This window comes from Mus musculus, chromosome 9 (assembly GCF_000001635.26).
Source record: "Mus musculus strain C57BL/6J chromosome 9, GRCm38.p6 C57BL/6J".
Taxonomy (NCBI): domain Eukaryota; kingdom Metazoa; phylum Chordata; class Mammalia; order Rodentia; family Muridae; genus Mus; species Mus musculus.
The window spans coordinates 95,559,316-95,578,833 of NC_000075.6; the positions used below are offsets into that span (position 1 = coordinate 95,559,316).

General features: G+C 46.0%; 1 protein-coding gene across 1 annotated transcript; it reads left to right on the top strand.

Annotated features, from left to right (window-relative positions):
* The first annotated feature begins 318 nt into the window (after positions 1 to 318).
* Positions 319 to 8,707, top strand: Paqr9 (progestin and adipoQ receptor family member IX). The gene has a single exon (NM_198414.3). It carries the CDS (start codon positions 644 to 646, stop codon positions 1,769 to 1,771), a length of 1,128 nt encoding a protein of 375 aa, NP_940806.2. The 5' UTR covers positions 319 to 643; the 3' UTR covers positions 1,772 to 8,707.
* The last annotated feature ends 10,811 nt before the right edge of the window (positions 8,708 to 19,518 follow it).

Here is a 19,518-nt window from a genome sequence, read left to right on the forward strand (position 1 = left end):
TCGGGTCCCCAGTGTCCTCTAGAACGCCGGCGTGGCTGTCGCACTTCGAACCCCCTCGCCCACCCTTGCCCACCCTCTCGCCCTGGGCGCCGGCGGCCGCGTCTCTGGCCAGCCTCCGGCCCCGCATCAATCATTAACGCGGCGGCCCGAGCGGTCGCAGCCCGAGAAGGGGGGGATGGTAGGAGACGCAAGACAGGGGACACCTCCATCCCCCCGCCGCGGCGCAGACACCCTAACCCCGGGGGCCCCCGCCCTGCGCGGCGCCGCCCTCCCCCGCCAGCGCCTCGCGCACATCCCGCCTCCCGCCGCCCGCCCCGCGCGCACGATGCCCAGTCACCGCCGCGCCGCCGCCGCCGCCACCACCGCCACCACCGCCGCAGTCAGCCGCGCCACCGCCGCCACCGCAGCGCGGCCGGCCGCGGGCTGAGAGACCCGAGCGTGGCGAGGACGCCGCCGGCAAGCCGCGCGCGCAGCAGCAGCCTCCCGCCCGGTGCGCCGAGCCCCCGGAGCAGCCCGCTTCCAAGCCGAGGCCGCGTAGCCAACCTGCGGCCGCGGTCCCGCGCGCGCGCGCGCGCACAAAGGCTCCGACGGCGCCCGGCGCCCGCGGTGGCCTCGCGCGCGCCCTAGCTAAGCCCGGGGCACCATGCCGCGGCGCCTGCAGCAGCGGGGCGCCGGCGTGAAGGGACCGCCGGCCTCGACCTCCCGGCGCTCGCATCCCGCCTCCGCCTCCGCCCCCCGGAGCCCGCCGGCGGCCACGACCAAGCCGCTGCTGCGCTGGGACGAGGTGCCCGATGACTTCGTGGAGTGCTTCATCCTGTCCGGCTACCGGCGGCTGCCGTGCACCGCGCAAGAGTGCCTGGCCTCGGTGCTGAAGCCCACCAATGAGACGCTCAACTTCTGGACGCACTTCATCCCGCTGCTGCTGTTCCTCAGTAAGTTCTGCCGCCTCTTCTTCCTGGGCGGCAGCGATGTGCCCTTCCACCACCCCTGGCTGCTGCCGCTGTGGTGCTATGCGTCGGGGGTGCTGCTGACCTTCGCCATGAGCTGCACGGCGCACGTGTTCAGCTGCCTGTCGCTGCGCCTGCGCGCCGCCTTCTTCTACCTGGACTACGCTTCCATCAGCTACTATGGCTTCGGCAGCACCGTGGCCTACTACTACTACCTGCTGCCCAGCCTGAGCCTGCTGGACGCCAGGGTCATGACGCCGTATGTGCAGCAGCGCCTGGGCTGGCACGTGGACTGCACCCGCCTCATCGCGGTCTACCGCGCGCTCGTGCTGCCCGTGGCCTTCGTGCTGGCTGTGGCCTGCACCGTGGCTTGCTGTAAGAGCCGCACCGACTGGTGCTCCTACCCGTTCGCCCTGCGCACCTTCGTCTTCGTCATGCCGCTCAGCATGGCCTGCCCCATTATGCTAGAGAGCTGGCTCTTCGACCTGCGAGGCGAGAACCCCACACTCTTCGTGCACTTCTACCGCCGCTACTTCTGGCTGGTGGTGGCCGCCTTCTTCAACGTGAGCAAGATCCCTGAGCGCATCCAGCCGGGTCTCTTCGACATCATTGGCCACAGCCATCAGCTCTTCCACATCTTCACTTTCCTCAGCATCTATGACCAGGTGTACTACGTGGAAGAGGGCCTGCGCCAGTTCCTCCAGGCACCCCCTGCCGCGCCCACCTTCTCGGGCACAGTGGGCTACATGCTGCTGCTGGTGGTTTGCCTGGGACTAGTCATCAGGAAGTTCCTGAACAGCACCGAATTCTGCAGTAAAAAGTGAGCCTCCACCCCCGGAGGAGGCTATGGTTTGCCCACCGGTTTGCGTGGAGTTTCTGTTGTTGTTGTTGTTATTGTTGGTTTGTTTTCAAGTTTTGTTGTTTCCTTCTTTGCTGGAAGAGGGTGCTGCAGGCCACTAGGGAAAGGTTCCCTGACAGTTGGGGAATCCCAAGTCCACTGGCCTTTAGAAGAGGGAGATGGGAGGTGAAACAGAAGGAAGAGGGCCTCCGGGAAGAAAATTAGGGACTGTCTATGATATCCAGGGATTTTTGCAAAGACAGTGAGGATTGTGATTACAGATAGAGCCCCAAGCAGTTGGCTTTTCTAACAGTCTTCTGTGTCCCTTAGTGAAGGCAGGTATGCAGTGAAGAGGATAAACACAAACCCCTGGCTGCTTCTGAGGTCTAGCAATGCTTGGATTTGTCGAAAGAATGGAGCTTTCTCTGTTGGGAAATGGGCACAAAGACACAAACCCGGGGCTTAACCCGCTAGACAATGCATGGAATGTGAACACAAGTTAATTATTTCAAAATGTGTATCAGATGTTATTTAAATGATAATATATTCAATGATTTTTTTCATAATTTATCGAAGCCTGTGAGATGCACTGGATTTCCTTTGTCACATAGTTTTGATTTTTGCAGCCTTCTGCATTGCACACGTGAACTGGACCTTAGGGCAAGCTGCTTGAGAGAGTTCTCGACTACATTTTTAAACAGTGTTCTGTGAAGGCCTGTGAGTGTCATGATAAAACTGTGAATGACTACATAGGGACTCTGATTAGACTATTGGTTAGGCTCCTGTGGTTTGTATAGGTCTCCAATTCCTACTTACTTTGATGTATTCCACAAAACCCACCCTGGGTTTTTGTCTCCCCCCCCTCTCTCTTTCTCTCTTTTTTTATCTGATTCTTTCCTCTCTACTTACTTAAGTTGCCACTAAAATAAATGTGCCTTTTGAAGCAATGCCCAAATGACTGGTCCTCAAACGTAGCTTCTTGTACTGGGAGAACAGCATATTCTTTTCCCACTTTGCTGCAAATCATGGATGAACAGAACGGAGGGAAGGTGGAGGGTGGGTTTAGGTTTCTAGTGGGGCCAGAAATAGCTTGATGGTGTACAGAGTGTTTGGCTTCTGCAAGAGTCAGCCCTCTAACGTGGCTGAGGTTCCTACTGCAGCCACAACGGCTGGGAGGTTAGGACAGCGACACATGTATCCTTGCTTCAATTTTAAAAGGCAGTCAGGATCAGGAAGTTCTATTATGAAAGTCAGAATCTTGTTATTTATTACTGAAATTTTTGAGTTAAGACTACAATTGCCCAGTTAAACCTCAAAGTCTCATTTGAATCCAGGCTGTGGAAATGATTGGTAGTCACCCCAAATCCTTGCAGAGTTAGGGAACATGTTCCCAGATTCTTTCTAATGACCCTATTGGCCAGTGTTGTTAGACATTTCTTATAAATGTTAACCTGTCATTAACCTAACAGCAGTATATTTAAATATTCGCCACACTTCTTGGTAAAAGTCCTTCAGACTAAGAGGCAACTAAGAATGGGGAGCATTGGCTTAGTGGTGTAATTGAAGACAAGCACATGGGGTCTATGAACACTTACCTCAGTCCTGGTAAGATGGTGCTCCTGAAAAGATTAGTGTTTTGTCTATGCTTTTAATTGCTATTGTATTTGTAAATAGAGAACCTTGGCACAATTCCCTGGAGGAACCAATGCCCTGAGTGTGTTCACTTGCACACAGAAGTTAAATGTGTGTGTGTGTGAGAGAGAGGGGGGACGGGATGTATTGAATTTAGGACTTCTTAATAGGATTTTAAATTTTACTTTGCATGACTCCTGATGAATGTCAATGTCTTATCCTTTGCAAAATGCCAGGAGATTTCTGTGTGTTTACAGAAGTTGATAGTGTGCTTACTACCAGTGCTGTTACTCAGTGAAGCCGAATCCAGCACTTATATCCGGGGATAACTGTAGACATCAGGATGTATCCACGTACACTTTCTTGCATGCTGCTGTTACTTCTTGTAGAGTCTCAAAGAATGTTCATTCATAAACTAAAGAAACAGCTTAAGGGATATTATGTAGGATTTTTGTTGTTATGGTTGTTGAATTGGGACACCCCCTCTGGAAGGAACTCTCAAGAGAGAGACATCTGGAAGAATCCATGAACGTGAGAACAGGCACTAACACCCAGAGTTTGTCACTTTAGGTTTTTGTTGGAGATCTTCCGGGTCCTCTCTAGCTGTGTGTCTTTGTCTTTAAGCAGAGGCCACTTGAGGATAAAAATCATACCCGGATCGTTTTCAAGTGATTATGATGCACGAGCCAGTGAGATGACCCGCTTTCCCAGGCAAGATCTCCCCACACAGCATGCTCCAGGAAAAAGGAGGCTTCACCTCCCCTCTCCTCCTGACATCTCCTCCCCTCCACCCCATCCCCACCCCCATCCCTGGCTCTGCACCACTAGCATTAGGGATGGGACATTCTAATTGAAAAGAGGATTGGCTTCCCTTCCTGTTCCCAGATACACCACATACACCATTCCCGATCAGAGATGCTTTAACCACACGTTCATGGCTCTGAACTATGTTATTTCTGTTAAGGCAGATAATGCCATTTTAGAGCAAATATTTACTCAGTCTATTTGCACAGAGCTAACGGGGCTTATTACACATTTCAGGAGTAATGTAGCCGTCAGAATAAAACTCTAAAATAATACTTTTCCACCTTCTCCATTTCACCACATCCACTAGGTTTGATTGCATTTAACAGTTCAAAATACATGACAAATTATACATAAGGATTCGCTATCTTCATACAATCTATTCGGCAGTAAAATTTTGAAACATATTATAAAACCCAATTTCCTTTTCATTTGTAGCCATAACCTAGGTGGCATCTCCAGGAGCAGCCCCCTCGGAAGGGTGCCTGGGAAATGAGTGATGTCTGTGCCCATTGCTCCGTGAGTTGCTTCTAGGGCTGGCTAAGGCTCAGGTTCAGTTGGCTACAGGGAGACCCTTTCTCCTTTCTCAGCTTGCCACTCAGGTGAAGAAGATGACCTTCCCAGAGAGAGGAAGTACAGACTCCTTCATGTCATGACTGGCTTGTAAAAATAAACATGATCTTTTTCCACTGGCCATACACGTTCCATAAATAGCCCAGGGAGAAAGTACGGGGCTACATAACTGTCCAGAGTGGCCTTAGACTGCTTCCATTCATAAACCCCACTGTAAGTGCTCACAGTCAGAAAACCACGTAGCCTAATCTGATGGGCAACTTTATATATGGGGGAACTATTGCTAAGAATATCAAACTGGTAAGTTTTTCTGATTGAGTGATGGGTCTGAGGGGCTGACAGCAACAAGCCAGGGGTTTTAACCTTCCACTCCCCCAGCTAGTATATCTGCTCAAAGCTATAGTCGACAGGTATGGTTGAAGTTGCTTTTTAAGGGTTTTATCATTGGCTGAAGGTGACAGAATTCAGTCTTCAAACTGATAGTGAAAGCAGGGACAGCTGTGTGCTCAGCTGTGTCTATTACTCTGCAGGACTATGTTGCATGGTCAAGTATACAGATGCTGATTGGATATATTGTGTGTAATCATGGATAAGATATCCTTTAATTGAATACATCTATTCAGTTTTAAAATAGATCAAAATAAGAGACGGGAACCTTTAAAATTAGATTATAGGATCTTAAAATGTCACCAGCCACCGAGATGATTTCTGTCACCTTGTTCTTTATCCATTAAGTTTGCCATTGCTGATTGACTCCGTTAGGCTCCTTTGGCTGATGCCTACCTAGTCTTCAATGTGATCTTCCTAGTGCTTACTGAACATTTACTCTACGTAAGGCACTAAGCAACGATCCATGTATCCATCCACGTAATTGCCTTTTGGTCTTACAGCAGAGCAGAGTAGAAGTTTGAGTTTTTTCTCCTGTTGGTATAAGATCAGTCTCGCACAGTAATAGACCCACAGCGTTTTACTTTTCTCCTTAGCTTAAAGCTTTTTTTAAAATTTAATTTACAATTCAGGTATAAGAAGAGTGTGTCTATGAACAGAGTTTAATGTTTTATCATCATGGTAATGACAGTAGTAACGATGAACTGCTGGAAGGTTATGGCGTCCACATCATTTCGAAGAGTGGTTTGCTCAGAGTGCCTACAACAGACAGTGTAGTGAAGTCAAAGCAAGATTCCACTCAGGCAGGTGTTTGGAGAGTTTAGCTTATGCTTAACTCTCCAAAAATCTTCTGGCCTTTGCCTGCCCTCTTCTTAGATCCTTCCATTATAACGAGAGAGAGAGAGAATTGGATTCAGACAGCCAACGTGGAACAGCTGCTCAACTCCGGACAGTGTTACCTGATTTTAAGTTCTGTCCCTAGAAAAGCTTTCGGACTCTGAGGGTGTCCGTGCTCAAACAGGTGGCAAGGGATTCTATTTGGCATCCTAACACCACCCTGCAGCTTTTGACGGCAGCTCTGCGTGCCGTGGGATATTTTGAGTAGTACATTTATCCTGTGGCTTAATTTGTTTCCATAAAATTAGGGCATAGGTCAAAAAGGCATTAGAGGCTAATTGTGAAGGACATTTTAAGTCATTTTCTTAAAGGATTGTCAGCATTTGTTGACATGTACTGCCAGACAAAAGCAAAGGAGCCTAGACCCCTGGGAAAGGAAGCCCCAGATGGCTGAAACCGGCATTGTAGCCATTCCTTTAGGAGGGGCCACAGGCCTTCCTACTGAAGTGTTGAGGTCTTTGATATTGTCAATAATTTTTTTCTTAATTACAAAATGACTATCAGTACTTAGTAATCAAAAAAACCTAACATAAATTCCTGTTACTTCTCAGAGAACAAATGTATTGCATTTCTAGTTTGTGGATTTCTCACGAATTTGTAGGGTTTTTTTTTTTCTTTTCTTTCCTTTTCTCTTTCTTTCCTTTCCTTTTCTTTTCTTTTACTTTATTTTATTTTTTGTGGTAGCTTCTTACACAGTCTGTGAGCAAGCTTCAGAACTGGCTAGTTAAGTTATAGGTGGGGACCCCAAGTGCTCACTTAGCTAGTCATAGTGGCAGGGTGGGACACACACCTGTATGCAACAACCCGCAGTTACTATTTGGTGCAGGAGGAGAGCAGCCCCTTCTTTAAGCTTTTAGAAGTACCTGTCCCCCACCCTGTGTTAAGCTTCGGAATGTAACAGAGACGCTTTAATGCTTTTTGTTCCAAACATGACATTTCCCAAGGAAATATCTTGAGTGTACAATTCCATTCTCGAATGTGGAAAAGTGGCAGGCCACCTTCCCCACGCCTTACAGTTCCACCCCAAATATGCAGTAAGCACGCGCAGTGAAGGCCGGGTCGGGAGGAGCCTTCGGATGGTTATTTAGCCGTGCAGTAAAGACCCTGCTTCTCCTGGCTCACCACCACTCCGAGGTGGGCAGGACACCACGGCAGTGAACCCTGCTTCTGGGTGAAGTACAGGGACACACTTCGCTTCTTTCACTTCTTCTTTTGGTTCCATCTCTATTTAAAAAGTATAGTCTTTTTTTTTTTAACTTGCTGGATGTGGAAAAAAATGCATGGTAAAAAAAAAATTTAAAGACATATTTTAATTTTATATTTCAAAGGTTTGTAATAGCAGTTTGTTTGTTAAAAACAGGCCTTAGCACATGGATGAGAACCAGGGCTTTTTCAAAAGCCTCATCTTTGAGCTCTTACCCAAATGATAAAGACCTCTTGGATCTTTCAAACTGTAAATATTGTGTAGTTTAAAAAAAAAAAAAGGCTAACTTCTTTTTTAAGAAAAAAAAAAAAGGCATCAGATAGATTCTAGGTGCGTAACAAAGCTAAACTTTTATAAGATTCTGCTTAGAAACTTTCAATGAATTCCCTCTCTTGGGAAGGCCCAGCAGAAAAAGTCTGTTTCTGCCACGTTGGTGTACTTTCCTGGGGCCACGAGGAAAATCATTCTAACCAAGCCTCTGAGTACCTGGGCAATAATGTGAGGCACATTTCCCTGGCTGGAGTGTCACCATAGCAACCATAGAGACAGCGGGATGCTCAGCCTGGGCATGTGTTTCTTCTACAAGGAAGTCATGAGCCCAATGTACTGTTGCCTAGACAGGAAAGCTTTCCTCTGGGGGCTGTGGGGAGGATTCTGTTGCGGTTCTTCCTTTTGCTTAGGCATGTGGTAGCCCTGAATTTGAATCTTCATCTCAGCTCTCCCCAAGCCATTCCAGCCACCGTTGAAGCCTTTACTCTCCACAAAACCAGCCTTGAAGACAACAGGTTCCTAAAAGGATTCCCAGTGTGCTTAGGCATCCAGCCATCTGCCTTACAAGGGTATTGTTGGAGGGACTGTCTGTCTTCCCGTGCTTGGAGCAGAGGCAGGGGGCGGGGGTTAAGACATCAAATGGAAAGGTTTCATGTGTAGGGTTTAGAGCTCATGAAATGGTGATAATAGAGGAAGATGGGAGGAAAGAAGAACGCAGGCATAAACAAGTTTTTCCACTGCTTGCTAAATCAATTCTTCTTTGGCCACCTTGACTCCAGTCCTTACCCTAAGAACTGACTTAGCTAGAGAGGCATTCCCTCTCAGGATGTGAAAACCTCCAGCCTGGACTGTAAGGTGCCTTCAAGTCCATGGCGTATTCGGACGGAAGAGCCTTACTTCATCGTAATTGCAGATTTCCAGAAAAATGAAGTAAAATCATCTATAGAAGCAGGCATCATCCGGGCCAATTCTGTGCATGTGACTGAACAAATTGCCTTTCATGTCTGTTGTACATTTTGCTATGATTTTACTTTTCTGAGACATTCGTTTTCTCCTGTCTTGAACATGAAAAAAAAAAAAAGAATCTAAAAATGATAAACTATGCATTTTTGCTGAAAAACAAATGTATGAACTAATAAATGATTTGTAAGCACAGTGTTTAGGACTGGATTTATATGCCTCTGTGAATGATAAGACTAGATTCTTCAGCTAAGTATTCCTGAACTAACAGTAAAATGTGTGGGGGAACTCTCAGTACTCAGGAGGCTGAGGCCAACCTGGGCCTCATACTGAGTTCCGGGCCAGCACAAGCTATCTAGCAAGCCACTCTCTGGGGGAAAAAAAGGAAAGGATATGTAATAGTGATAAGTATAAGGACATATGACAATCAGACAAGAATAGTATTACTCTGAAAAAATTATTTTTACATTAGTTAAATGAAAAAGGAAAATTCCTAAGGTACTTTGAAGTCACGATATAAGGAAGCTCACTGATCTTAAAGGGTGTGTGTGCATGGCCCGTGGGTACTGGGCAGTGAACACTGTCCTTGGACTCTAATAATGTTGGGGATTTACAATACTTTTCATCCCAAAGGCTACCAGGAAAGAAGATCCAACTTAAGTCTGAAGCATTTTAGGACTAAGCACTAAGTAGTATGCGTCAGACCAACATAGCTCTGAAGCATTTTAGGACTAAGCACTAAGTAGTACGCGTCAGACCGACATAGCTCTGAAGCATTTTAGTACTAAGCACTAAGTAGTACGCGTCAGACCGACATAGCTCTGAAGCATTTTAGTACTAAGCACTAAGTAGTACGCGTCAGACCGACATAGCTCTGAAGCATTTTAGTACTAAGCACTAAGTAGTATGCGTCAGACCGACATAGCTCTGAAGCATTTTAGTACTAAGCACTAAGTAGTACGCGTCAGACCAACATAGCTCTGAAGCATTTTAGGACTAAGCACTAAGTAGTACGCGTCAGACCGACATAGCTCTGAAGCATTTTAGTACTAAGCACTAAGTAGTACGCGTCAGACCGACATAGCTCTGAAGCATTTTAGGACTAAGCCTTTAAGTCACACTGACTCTCTCTCAGAGGCTTTTTGTTCTTAGGGACAGAAAATTTTCCTTTCAATAAAGCAACATTTATAGAAGTCGCACTGGGCAGTTCACAGAATATAGAGAGTTGGTGGCCAGGCAGATAGTGTTGGAGAGTCCCGCTGAGAACACCTGTTCTCCAGAGAGGTTCTCCAGGGCACTGCTACCAACCCAGCTAACCCCAACTTCTCTCCAGCTTGCTTGTGCCTGTCCCCAACTCAAATTCTGGGAAAGAGTATCTGATTGGCCTGCCTTAGGTCACATGGTCTTTTTTAAAGACAAAATATGGCTGTCTGTCATTTGAGCCTTTTTTTAGAACCACCAGAAGATTAGAGACAGTTCCCCACCCCACCCCCAACCCCCAGGAAGGCTGAAAGGCAGACAAAACTAACTGCTAGCCATTTCATCCACCCTCTGTGCCATAGGGTAGAGAAGCAAACCACAAATAATGGATGAGGATGAAGACAAGGCTGCCTTAGGGGAAGTGAGAGCCTGTGGCCTTGAACCAGTCAAACCAGTGCCCTACGACTATGGGATCTCTACTGAAGGACAGAAGGAAGGACAAAGTGCTTGTTATGGAAACAATAGCAGTCATTGCCCAACCGCACCCCTCCCCAGCTAACACATACCCTTCTTTCCGTACAAGTATTCGTCACAGAATACGACTGCCAGGATGCTCCAACTTTTACATCCCCCCCCACCCCTGCTTGCTTCCCAAAGACAACCCCAAATCCTGACTTGGTACTTCAGCCCCAGAAACCCCCTCAGGTTAGGATTTACGAAGACATTTGGATGTCTCCCAACTTGATCTAAGGCCACTCGGAAGAGGGCTACTCCATCCTGCCCAGTGTCTCCTGAACCTGCTGAGACACCTTCCTGCTGCCTGCAGACTTACTTGCCACTTGTCCCTCACCCAGTCTGCACGAGGGAGCTGCGTCTAGGCCGCCCTGGACTTTCTAAAGATCCTGCCAGTGGAATAAAATGGTAGGGGATTGGATTGGGAGGAAGGGAGCAGACGGTATTTTCCTTCCTTCCTTCCTTCCTTCCTTCCCAGGCTTCTGCTCCTTCCCAGGCCCCACTCTTGAGTGTACAACCTTGGTTACTGTTATCAGCCATTGTCTAGCCTTGGGAGAAAAGGGAAAGATAAGAGTAATGTGAGCATCTGCATGGGTCAAGTAGAGCAGTCACACGCAGCCTGTTGAGCCTGTGCCTGGAACCCACACACCTTTGGACTTTCTCTTACAGGCCGATAAATTTCTTTCGTTTTAGGGTTCAGTTTAGATTGGACTGGCTGCTGAAACCCGAAGTTATCTTAGCTTTTCTGTAAGGTGTGTCCACCTCAGTCATGTGTGGTAGGGTTGTTATCAAACTTGGGGTCAGAATCTATACCCAAGAAGTGAAGTTTGGCAACAAGTCTATGAGAAGTTAATTAAAATAGTGAAAAGCAAGGAGATTTATTCAATGCAGCCACCTTGGGATGATGGACAAAGAAAACCAGTGCTCCCACCCCCACCCCCCACCCTCTACCAAGTTCATCTTCCAGATGGCCCATCATTTTCTGGGCTTCAGTCTCACCTTACAAGATGGTCTGACAAGATTTTAGAACTGTGAAATATCTTTTCTGGAGACAAGTTACAAAGCCCTCCCTCTGCCCCTCCCCCAACACGGGTTTTTTTTTGTTTTGTTTTTTGTTTTTCCTCCCAGCTTAAGATTCCTAGAGAAATTCCCCTTTCTTGGAGTCTATTGTCTCAATAGTCTGGTAGACGAAATGAAGCAAGCAGCTCTTTGGAATATCTTTATTTCTGCCAGGTTTACTGGATCACACAACCCAGCCCACCTCAACTCCGCTAGCTCAACGCTTCAGGATCTGCATAGTAAATCTTTGTAAAACTTCATTACATTTTTAAGAATTCCCTTTACTTATTGATTGGGTGGGGAGTTGTGCCACAGCACATGTGTGGAGACCAGAGGACAATTTGAAGCAACTGGTTCTCTACTTCCAACATGTAGTAAGTCTGTGAGAAACATTCTATCCTGCAGGGAAGCTCCTTAAACAAGAAGGTAACAACTCAAAATAGCTTCAGGAAGTCCCTGAAACTGACCGGATTCACTAGGCCCCTCCCTGCCAGTGTGAGCAATACAGGCTAAGCATTCCTGCTGCAAAGAAGACTTCTCATATGAGCAAAGCTGTCACTCATGCTGGACTGGGCTTTGGTGATGCAGCTATCTTTGAGTCATTTCTGCACCTATAAGTAACCCCTCACCCAGAGTCTTAGAAGCAACCTCAATAAAAGCCATTGGTTCATGAAGTTGGACTTTGGTGGTATTCATACTTTGGTTTGTCATGGGTTCCCTCTCTGATGAGTAGACATGTGTGTGATATTTCCCCCAGGAAAAGCTTTGTTACACAGTAAGTAGTGATGGGACTCAGGCCAGCAGGCATGGTGACAAGCACCTAGGCCTGCTATCTTAGGGTTTCTATTTATGATATAACACCACAACCAAAAGCAACACAGGAAGAAAAGGGTTTATTTCTGCTCAAGTCGCAATCACTGAGGAAAGCCAGAGCAGGGACTCAAGGCAAAATCCGGAGGCTGGAACTGAAGCTGAGGTCATGAAGGGACTCTGCTTACTGGCTCATTCCTCATGGCTTGCTCAGACTGCTTTCTGAACCAACCCAGCACCTTCTGCCCAGGGGCAGCACCACCCACACTGAGCTGGGATCTCAGAGGCATTTTCTCAATTGTGAATTCCTCTTTCCAAGTAGGCCTGGGTTTATTTCAGGCTAATGAAAGCCAGCCAGCTCACCCGCTGAGCCTTGTTGCCAGCCCTGCAATATTTCATGGGTAAGGGCAGATTTTCTGCATCACTGATCCTTTTCTGATACAGTACTTCCTCCCCGGTCCTCCATGCAGGTGTTTCAAGTCTCTAATCCCATTACTCTCCACTTCTCCTGAAATTACGGGTCCCACCACCTTCCACCTATTCAGGAACCACACTGTACCCATCATGCATTGCTCTACTGCGTGCATGTCCTTAGTTATTTCCTCCCAACTGAATTAGTCATGAGAGCATCAAAACATGGACTCCTAGTGGCTTCTGTTTCTCAGTTGAGAACATTGCCTTGACCCTTCTATACCACCCGTTAACCATCATCTGCTCTCCACTTTAGAGCATGTGTGGTGTATGTAGGGAAGGGAGGCATATAGATGTATTAGACTATGCATGGGTGTGTGGAAGCCACAGATCAGTGTCCTCATCTATTATTTTCCGCCCTAGTTTTCAAGACAGGATTTCTTACTGAACCTGGGGCTTGGTGTTTCAACCAGACTAGCTGCCCAGTGAGCCCTGCAATCTGAGCATCTCTGCCTTCGAGTGATGCAGTCGCAGACTTATGCCACCATGCCCAGCATTTCCTTGGGTGCTAAGAATCCAAATTCAGGCCCTCATGCTGTCGGAGGCCTCTCCCCAGCCTGACAGACATTTCTGAGATAATCTTTTCCATTGCTTTCTCCTTAAGACACTATGGCCTCTAATTTTCTGCTCCTCTCACTATCTCCCTGCTGGCTTATCTTTCCAGTCATGCCTTGGTGAAGTCAGCTCTCTCAAAGTATGAACAGAAACCATGGACATCCCTACATTTCCAGGTCTCGGTCAGCAGTTTTGATTCTGCTGCTTGGTGTCAGCATTTCTGCTCCACCAGGGCATTGACATTCTTGACCTCAGGAAGCTCGACCTTGGCTCTATATTCTTTTAGTTCATCCAGTGAGTTTGTACGGTGGCCATCAGCTGATAATGTAATACCCTTCACCCCAATTGCCTAAGTGCATTCTGTTGTCTGCAGCCGAGTTCAAACTGTCACCCCAGCTGAGAGGGAAAAAAAAGATGATCAGAAATGTGAGAAAAGCTGAGCATGGGGGTGACTGAGGTCATGGGGGTGACGGAGGAAAGCAGAGACAGGAGGATCATGAATTCAGGGAAGTTCTTAGCTACATACTGAAGTCTATGCCTGCCTGGGCTACAGGATGAGTTTGAGGCCAGTCAGGCTTCATGGGACCCTGTCATAAATGGGGGTGGTGAAGGGGATTCTGGAAATGGGGAAGAATAGCTGCCTGTTCCCCAAACCACAGTAAACATACTGTGGGATTCTGATTTATTATCATCATTATCAGAAGGGCAAGACAAGAAACACAAATTCTTTGGGAAGTTTGGTTTAAATCAAAATAAAAATGAAATGATAAACATTAGGAAGTTAATTACCTAGACATTTCCCCCTTCAATGGGAATTTTACAAAAGTAAAGGAAGGAGCCACATGGATACCTTGAATGGCCATCATAAGAGGGGCTGGTGAGATGGCTCAATGATCAGGCTTTCTTCTCGCTCTGGACAAGGTACTTGTGTCTGTAAAGTGTCCATCCATTTGTACCAGCATCTCCCTGAAGTTCCTCTGAAAAAGTGTCCCTCCACTGAACCCACTGAACCCACTGAAGCGTGACAGGACTGTGTCACCAGGCTTACAAAGGCATGGCACCAGGGGAGTCTAACCTGAGCTTACCTCTTCCTCACACACACACATATTCATGAAAGTCTTGAGCTAACCCATAGCCTTCCAGTTCTCTCTCTCTTTTTTGTTGCTCTTTTTCCTGCTTTCTCTTAGTGGCTCTCATTTGCTTTGGGCAAAGAGTATAGGCTGAGGACTTCTGACTTCCGGGGTGGCGAGTAAGGCACTTAGGGGTTGTGGCTCCCAAGTAGCAAACAAAAACTAACAAGAAGCTAAAATGAAACCCCACAACATTTTTCAGATCTCCCAGATAAACGGGTTTCCAAAGCAATGACTGCCTGGAACTGGAGATGGACCTGGGAGCACAGAGAACCACAGAGCAGGAGCCAGTACAGAGTTGTTGGCTTGTCTTTGTATTTCATTCACCCTACCCAGAAGACATGTCTATTTTTTAACCACCACCACCACCACCACCACCACCACCACCACCACCACCACCACCAGCACCCCAGTCACAAAGCTTACTGAAAAGGATGGGGGTACCCACAGTGTGAGGACAGAGCGTGCATAGAATGTGGTTACGATTCAACAAGAATGCTGATAGTACCAGACTCAGGACAGCTGGCCTCAGGATCCCAATGATGCAAACAGTCAATATTCCAAAAAGTTAAGTAATCTACACAGACAGGGAACCTCAAGGATTCCGAGCTAGAGCTGCCGAAGGGTCAAAGCTAGACGCAGCAGAGCCTGCCTATAACCTCAGCCCTCAGTAGCCATAGCCATGGAAGGTTAGCCAGACCCAAATAATTTGTCCCTGGTTCAAAACAAGCTGAGGACTAGCTTAGGCCCAGAGCACTTGCCTAGCATGAGGAAGCCCATGGCTTTGTTCCCAGTGCTTAAAAAACAAAAAAGATTCCAACACAAACACACAAAGAAAACAGTAAACTGAGATGAAAATGCTAGGAAAGGATGTCTAAAACGATGGGCTGTAGCACTGATGTGTACAGTGGGGAGAGGAGAAGAACTGAGAAAGAATCCTGGTTCATCATGCACGCAACCTCCGCAGCCTGCTTGGGAAGGAAGTCGGTTCCGCAGAACTTCCAGTATTTTAAACCCAAATGATTTTCTTTCTGTTGCAGAAATCCACTATCAGTTTCTGTTCTCCATTTTTTTTCTTGCAAGATAAAAATGATTCCTTTAAACATAGGGAGTTTGCCTTTGAAATGAGTAATATTTGAAGCTATAGGGTTAATAAGAGAGAATTCAGATTCACCTGCTCACATACTCTCTGTCCCCATCACCCAGGTCCTCTACCACATAGAAAAACATGTAAGTAATGTCCAGAAGGGTGGACATCATGTGGATGTTTATCAGTATAAAATGTAATTCTCTTCAAGATGTAATTATGGTTTCGATGTGATTGCAGGGCACAGTGGCTCACACCTATAATCACAGCACTTGGGCTAAGGCAGGAGGATTGCCAAGGGTTTAAGCCAGCTTCTCCAAACCCTCTTAATTCAGTAGTGGCTGTATTTGTAGGTTTTTACCTCACTGTAGGTCTGTTCTGTTGGTGATCTATAAATGTTGAGTTCAGAGTTCCTTTAGGTTCTGATCTTATTCAGCAGAAGCGTAAAGCACAAAAGGAAACTGATTTCAAAACAGACGTGAGACAGGCAAGACAGATGGGTGGGTGAGTAAAAGGCTCTTGACTCCAAGCCTGATGAGCCGAGTCCAATCCCTGGAACCCACGTAGCAGAAGGAGAGAACTGAGTTTTTCAGGTTGTCCATACACACACACACACACACACACACACACACACACACACACACACGCACAGAGCGTGTACACACCATGACTTGCTCGTTCTCTTTCTCTCTGTCTCTCTCACACAATCCCCCACACCACACACACTGTGGTTCTCTCTCTTTCTTCCCCCCCCCCTCGACTCCCCCACACCATATCTCTCTTTCCCCCTGTTTCTCTCTCTCTGTCTCTTTCTCTCACATAAATATGTACACACAAAATAATTTAATAAAATGTAAAGGACAGCTGTTTCTGCAGTTGTACAATAAGTCGGCTGTAAGAAGACTACACTCATCCTAATTTCCTTCTATTGTTATTGCTGTTTTGATTCTATTCTGGTTTTGATTTGATTTTTTTTTTAATCTTGATTTTGGCATTTTCTTTTGGTCAATTTTAGCTTCTGGAGAAAGGGTCAAATATGGAAATGATGGCTGTGAAACTCTGCCGAAAGTCCCTCATTTTAATGTCTAGTGTTCCCCTTGTCTTGCCAAATGCAAAGCTAATATCCAGGAGTCAGCTTAACAAGCAAGGAAAATGGTCTGGCTCAAGTGATGTAAGTGGGTACTTACCAAGCGCATCAGGGGCAGCTTTGACACATGAACCTTCTCCTGCTTCTTCTTTCTTTCTTTTACTTATTCTTAACCCCTCTCCCTCTCCCCCTCTCCCTCCCCCCTCTCTCTGTGTATGTTACATTGGCATGTGCATTTGAAGTCAGGTGCCTGGGGAGGCCAGCATAGTGAGTCGGACCCCCTGGAGCTGGAGTTATAGGCAGCTGTTAGTCTCATGATTTGAATGCTGGAAACCCAACTGGAGTCCTCTGCCAAAGCAATATATACTCTTAACTGTTGAGCTTTCTCTATTCTTGTTGTTGTAGTTAAATAAATGGTCTCAACAAAAGTATCTTCAAGTCACAGTTGTCCCTCGGCTACCCCCACAAATGCTGCTGCCAGTTCATAACCACTCCTGAGAAACCACATGCCATCTTGAAAAATAGGTGGCCCTAGAGTAGCTGCCTAGTTGTCTGGGCCATGGTAGGGTCTTGAATCAACCTTGGTAAACTGAATGGAGTGCTATGTAGACATCATCCACAACCTTGTGTAGGGGTGGAGTGAAATTCCTTACAATAAGAAAGGGAACAAGTGCACCCCAAATTGGGAGTAAAATAAACTCCATTAGCACACACACACACACACACACACACACACACACACACACACACACACAGACAGACACCACTTAGAGATACAGGATTACGATGCTCATGAGAAGGCTCCCAGAAAGACCTCTCTTTCAGAACTAGGACTGCAGAAGGAAATGATGGATAGGTGAGAAAGGAGAAGGCTCTAGACACTCACTGGATTCCTGCAGGACCCCCACAGGAACACATTGTGAGCAGCCAGCAGCCTGTGGGGAAGTCCTTGAGATATTATCTTGATTAATGATTGACATGGTCTGGGCCACTGTGGGTGAGCAACCCCTGGGCACACGTTGTATAAAACTAGCACCCTGAGAGAGCCATGGGAGCAAACCATAGGCAGATGTCCTGCGGGGTCTCTGCATCGGTTCCTGTCTTGAGTTCCTGCTCTGACTTCTCTTCATGGTGGACTATAAAATACTATAGCCCAGATAAACCCTCTCCTGCCCAGTTTGGTTTTGGTCATGGTAACTTATCACAGCAATAGATACCTAACTAGGACAAGTGAGCTTCAACAGAGACATAATGTGAACCACATATGCAATTTTAAATATTCTAGCAAGCGTATTAAAAGTACAAAATCAAGTGATAACTAAAGTTATCTTTAAATGTAGTACCTTTAAAGATATTTTTAATTAATTATAATATATGAGTACAAACTATAACATATTATTTATTTTATAATTCTACATTCTATGTTAATTCTACATTATTATACTGTAAATAATTATACTGTTTACACATTAAATATAATTATAAATAATAGATATAAATATACATAATATCACAATATATACGTATATAACACATTATCATTTGATTATCATTTAATTTAATTAATAAATTAATTAAAATAATATCTTTAAAGCTAACTAAAGTTAACTTTGTTACGTTTTATGTTTTCTTTGACCCAGTATTACCATTCCAAAGTGTGCCTATATGCTGGACAGCTCATGGTAGGTGTTCTCTGAGGTCTGTATAGACAGACTCCTTTCATCCTTCATCATGCAGACACCATTTCCTTTTCTACACATCATCTATCACGCAGTGTGTTTCTCTTGATGTTTCTTCCTCTGCTTTAGTTCGCTCTCAATGGTTGTGATAAACACCAGGACCAAGAGCAACTTGGAGAGGAAAGAGTTTATTTTGGCTTACAGCTTACGGTCCATTGTGCAGGGAACTCAGAGCAGAAGCCCGGAGTGTCAGGAATTGAAGCAGAGACCATGGAGAAGTGCTGCTTACTGGATTGCTCACCTTGCTGTGTTGTACAAGCCAGGACCACCCACCCAGGGTGGCACCGCCCACAGTAGTCTGGGCCCTCCCACATCAATCATTAATCAAGAAGACGCCCCCACAGACTTGTCCACAGGCCAGTTTGATGGAACATTTTCACAACTGAAATTCTTTCTTCCCAGATGACTCTGACTTGTGTCAAGTTGACAAAAAAGCCTAGCCAACACACTGCCCATGGGAACCCAAACTCTGAGACAGCAGGTTTGGCCTTCAGCATCCATCATAGTCCTTGGCACCTTGTTAGGACTCATTTATGTATATACATATATACATATACACATATACATTATACACGCTATGTATATGTATATATATGTATATATATACATATGTGTGTGTATTCATATGAAAAGTGAATGGATGATTTGGTAGTCCTTGTTGGAAGAAGCATTTGACATGCTAGAATCTTAGCTTCCAAGAATGAAAACCTCTAACCAGGGGAGAGGCAGTATTTGTCTCCATTAACACCATATGGCCCCAGAAAAAGCCAAAATCAGCACTTTCTCTACTTGCATACAATGATCAAAGTAAGTAGTTTTGCTCTCTGGCAGTGAACAAAATTAGAGGCATTTGAGTTTGCAAGCTTCCTGGGACAATAAATTCTGAAGTCTCTATTAATAAGGGCAGCAGAGTACAAAAGCAAGGCCATGTCTTCTTAGACTCCAAAATGAAGCCTCCAGTTGCACAAGAGCTGTATTACTGGCAGTGATGCCACAATGGTTTGCTGAAAGCAATGTAGGTTCCCAGATGGCCAGAAATAGATGAGCTCAACAGCCTGTCTACCTGCTCTGCACATAGAACAGCCCAATGTCAATCAGGAAGGCATCTCAGCATCATGGAATAATGTCATAACTGAACAACCCCGGGGAAAGCAGTACTCACAGGGACATGAAGACAGGCGTCTATAAATCCGATGACTAATCCTAGGCAATAACAAATGACTCAGCTCAGAGCCTCATGCTGAGGCTTATTAGCCCAATTCTCTAGGCTGCGATGACAACGCTGTCAGATGTTCCTTACAAACCACTTATTTGTTGTATAGATTACCTGACATGTGTGCCAACTTGAAGATTTC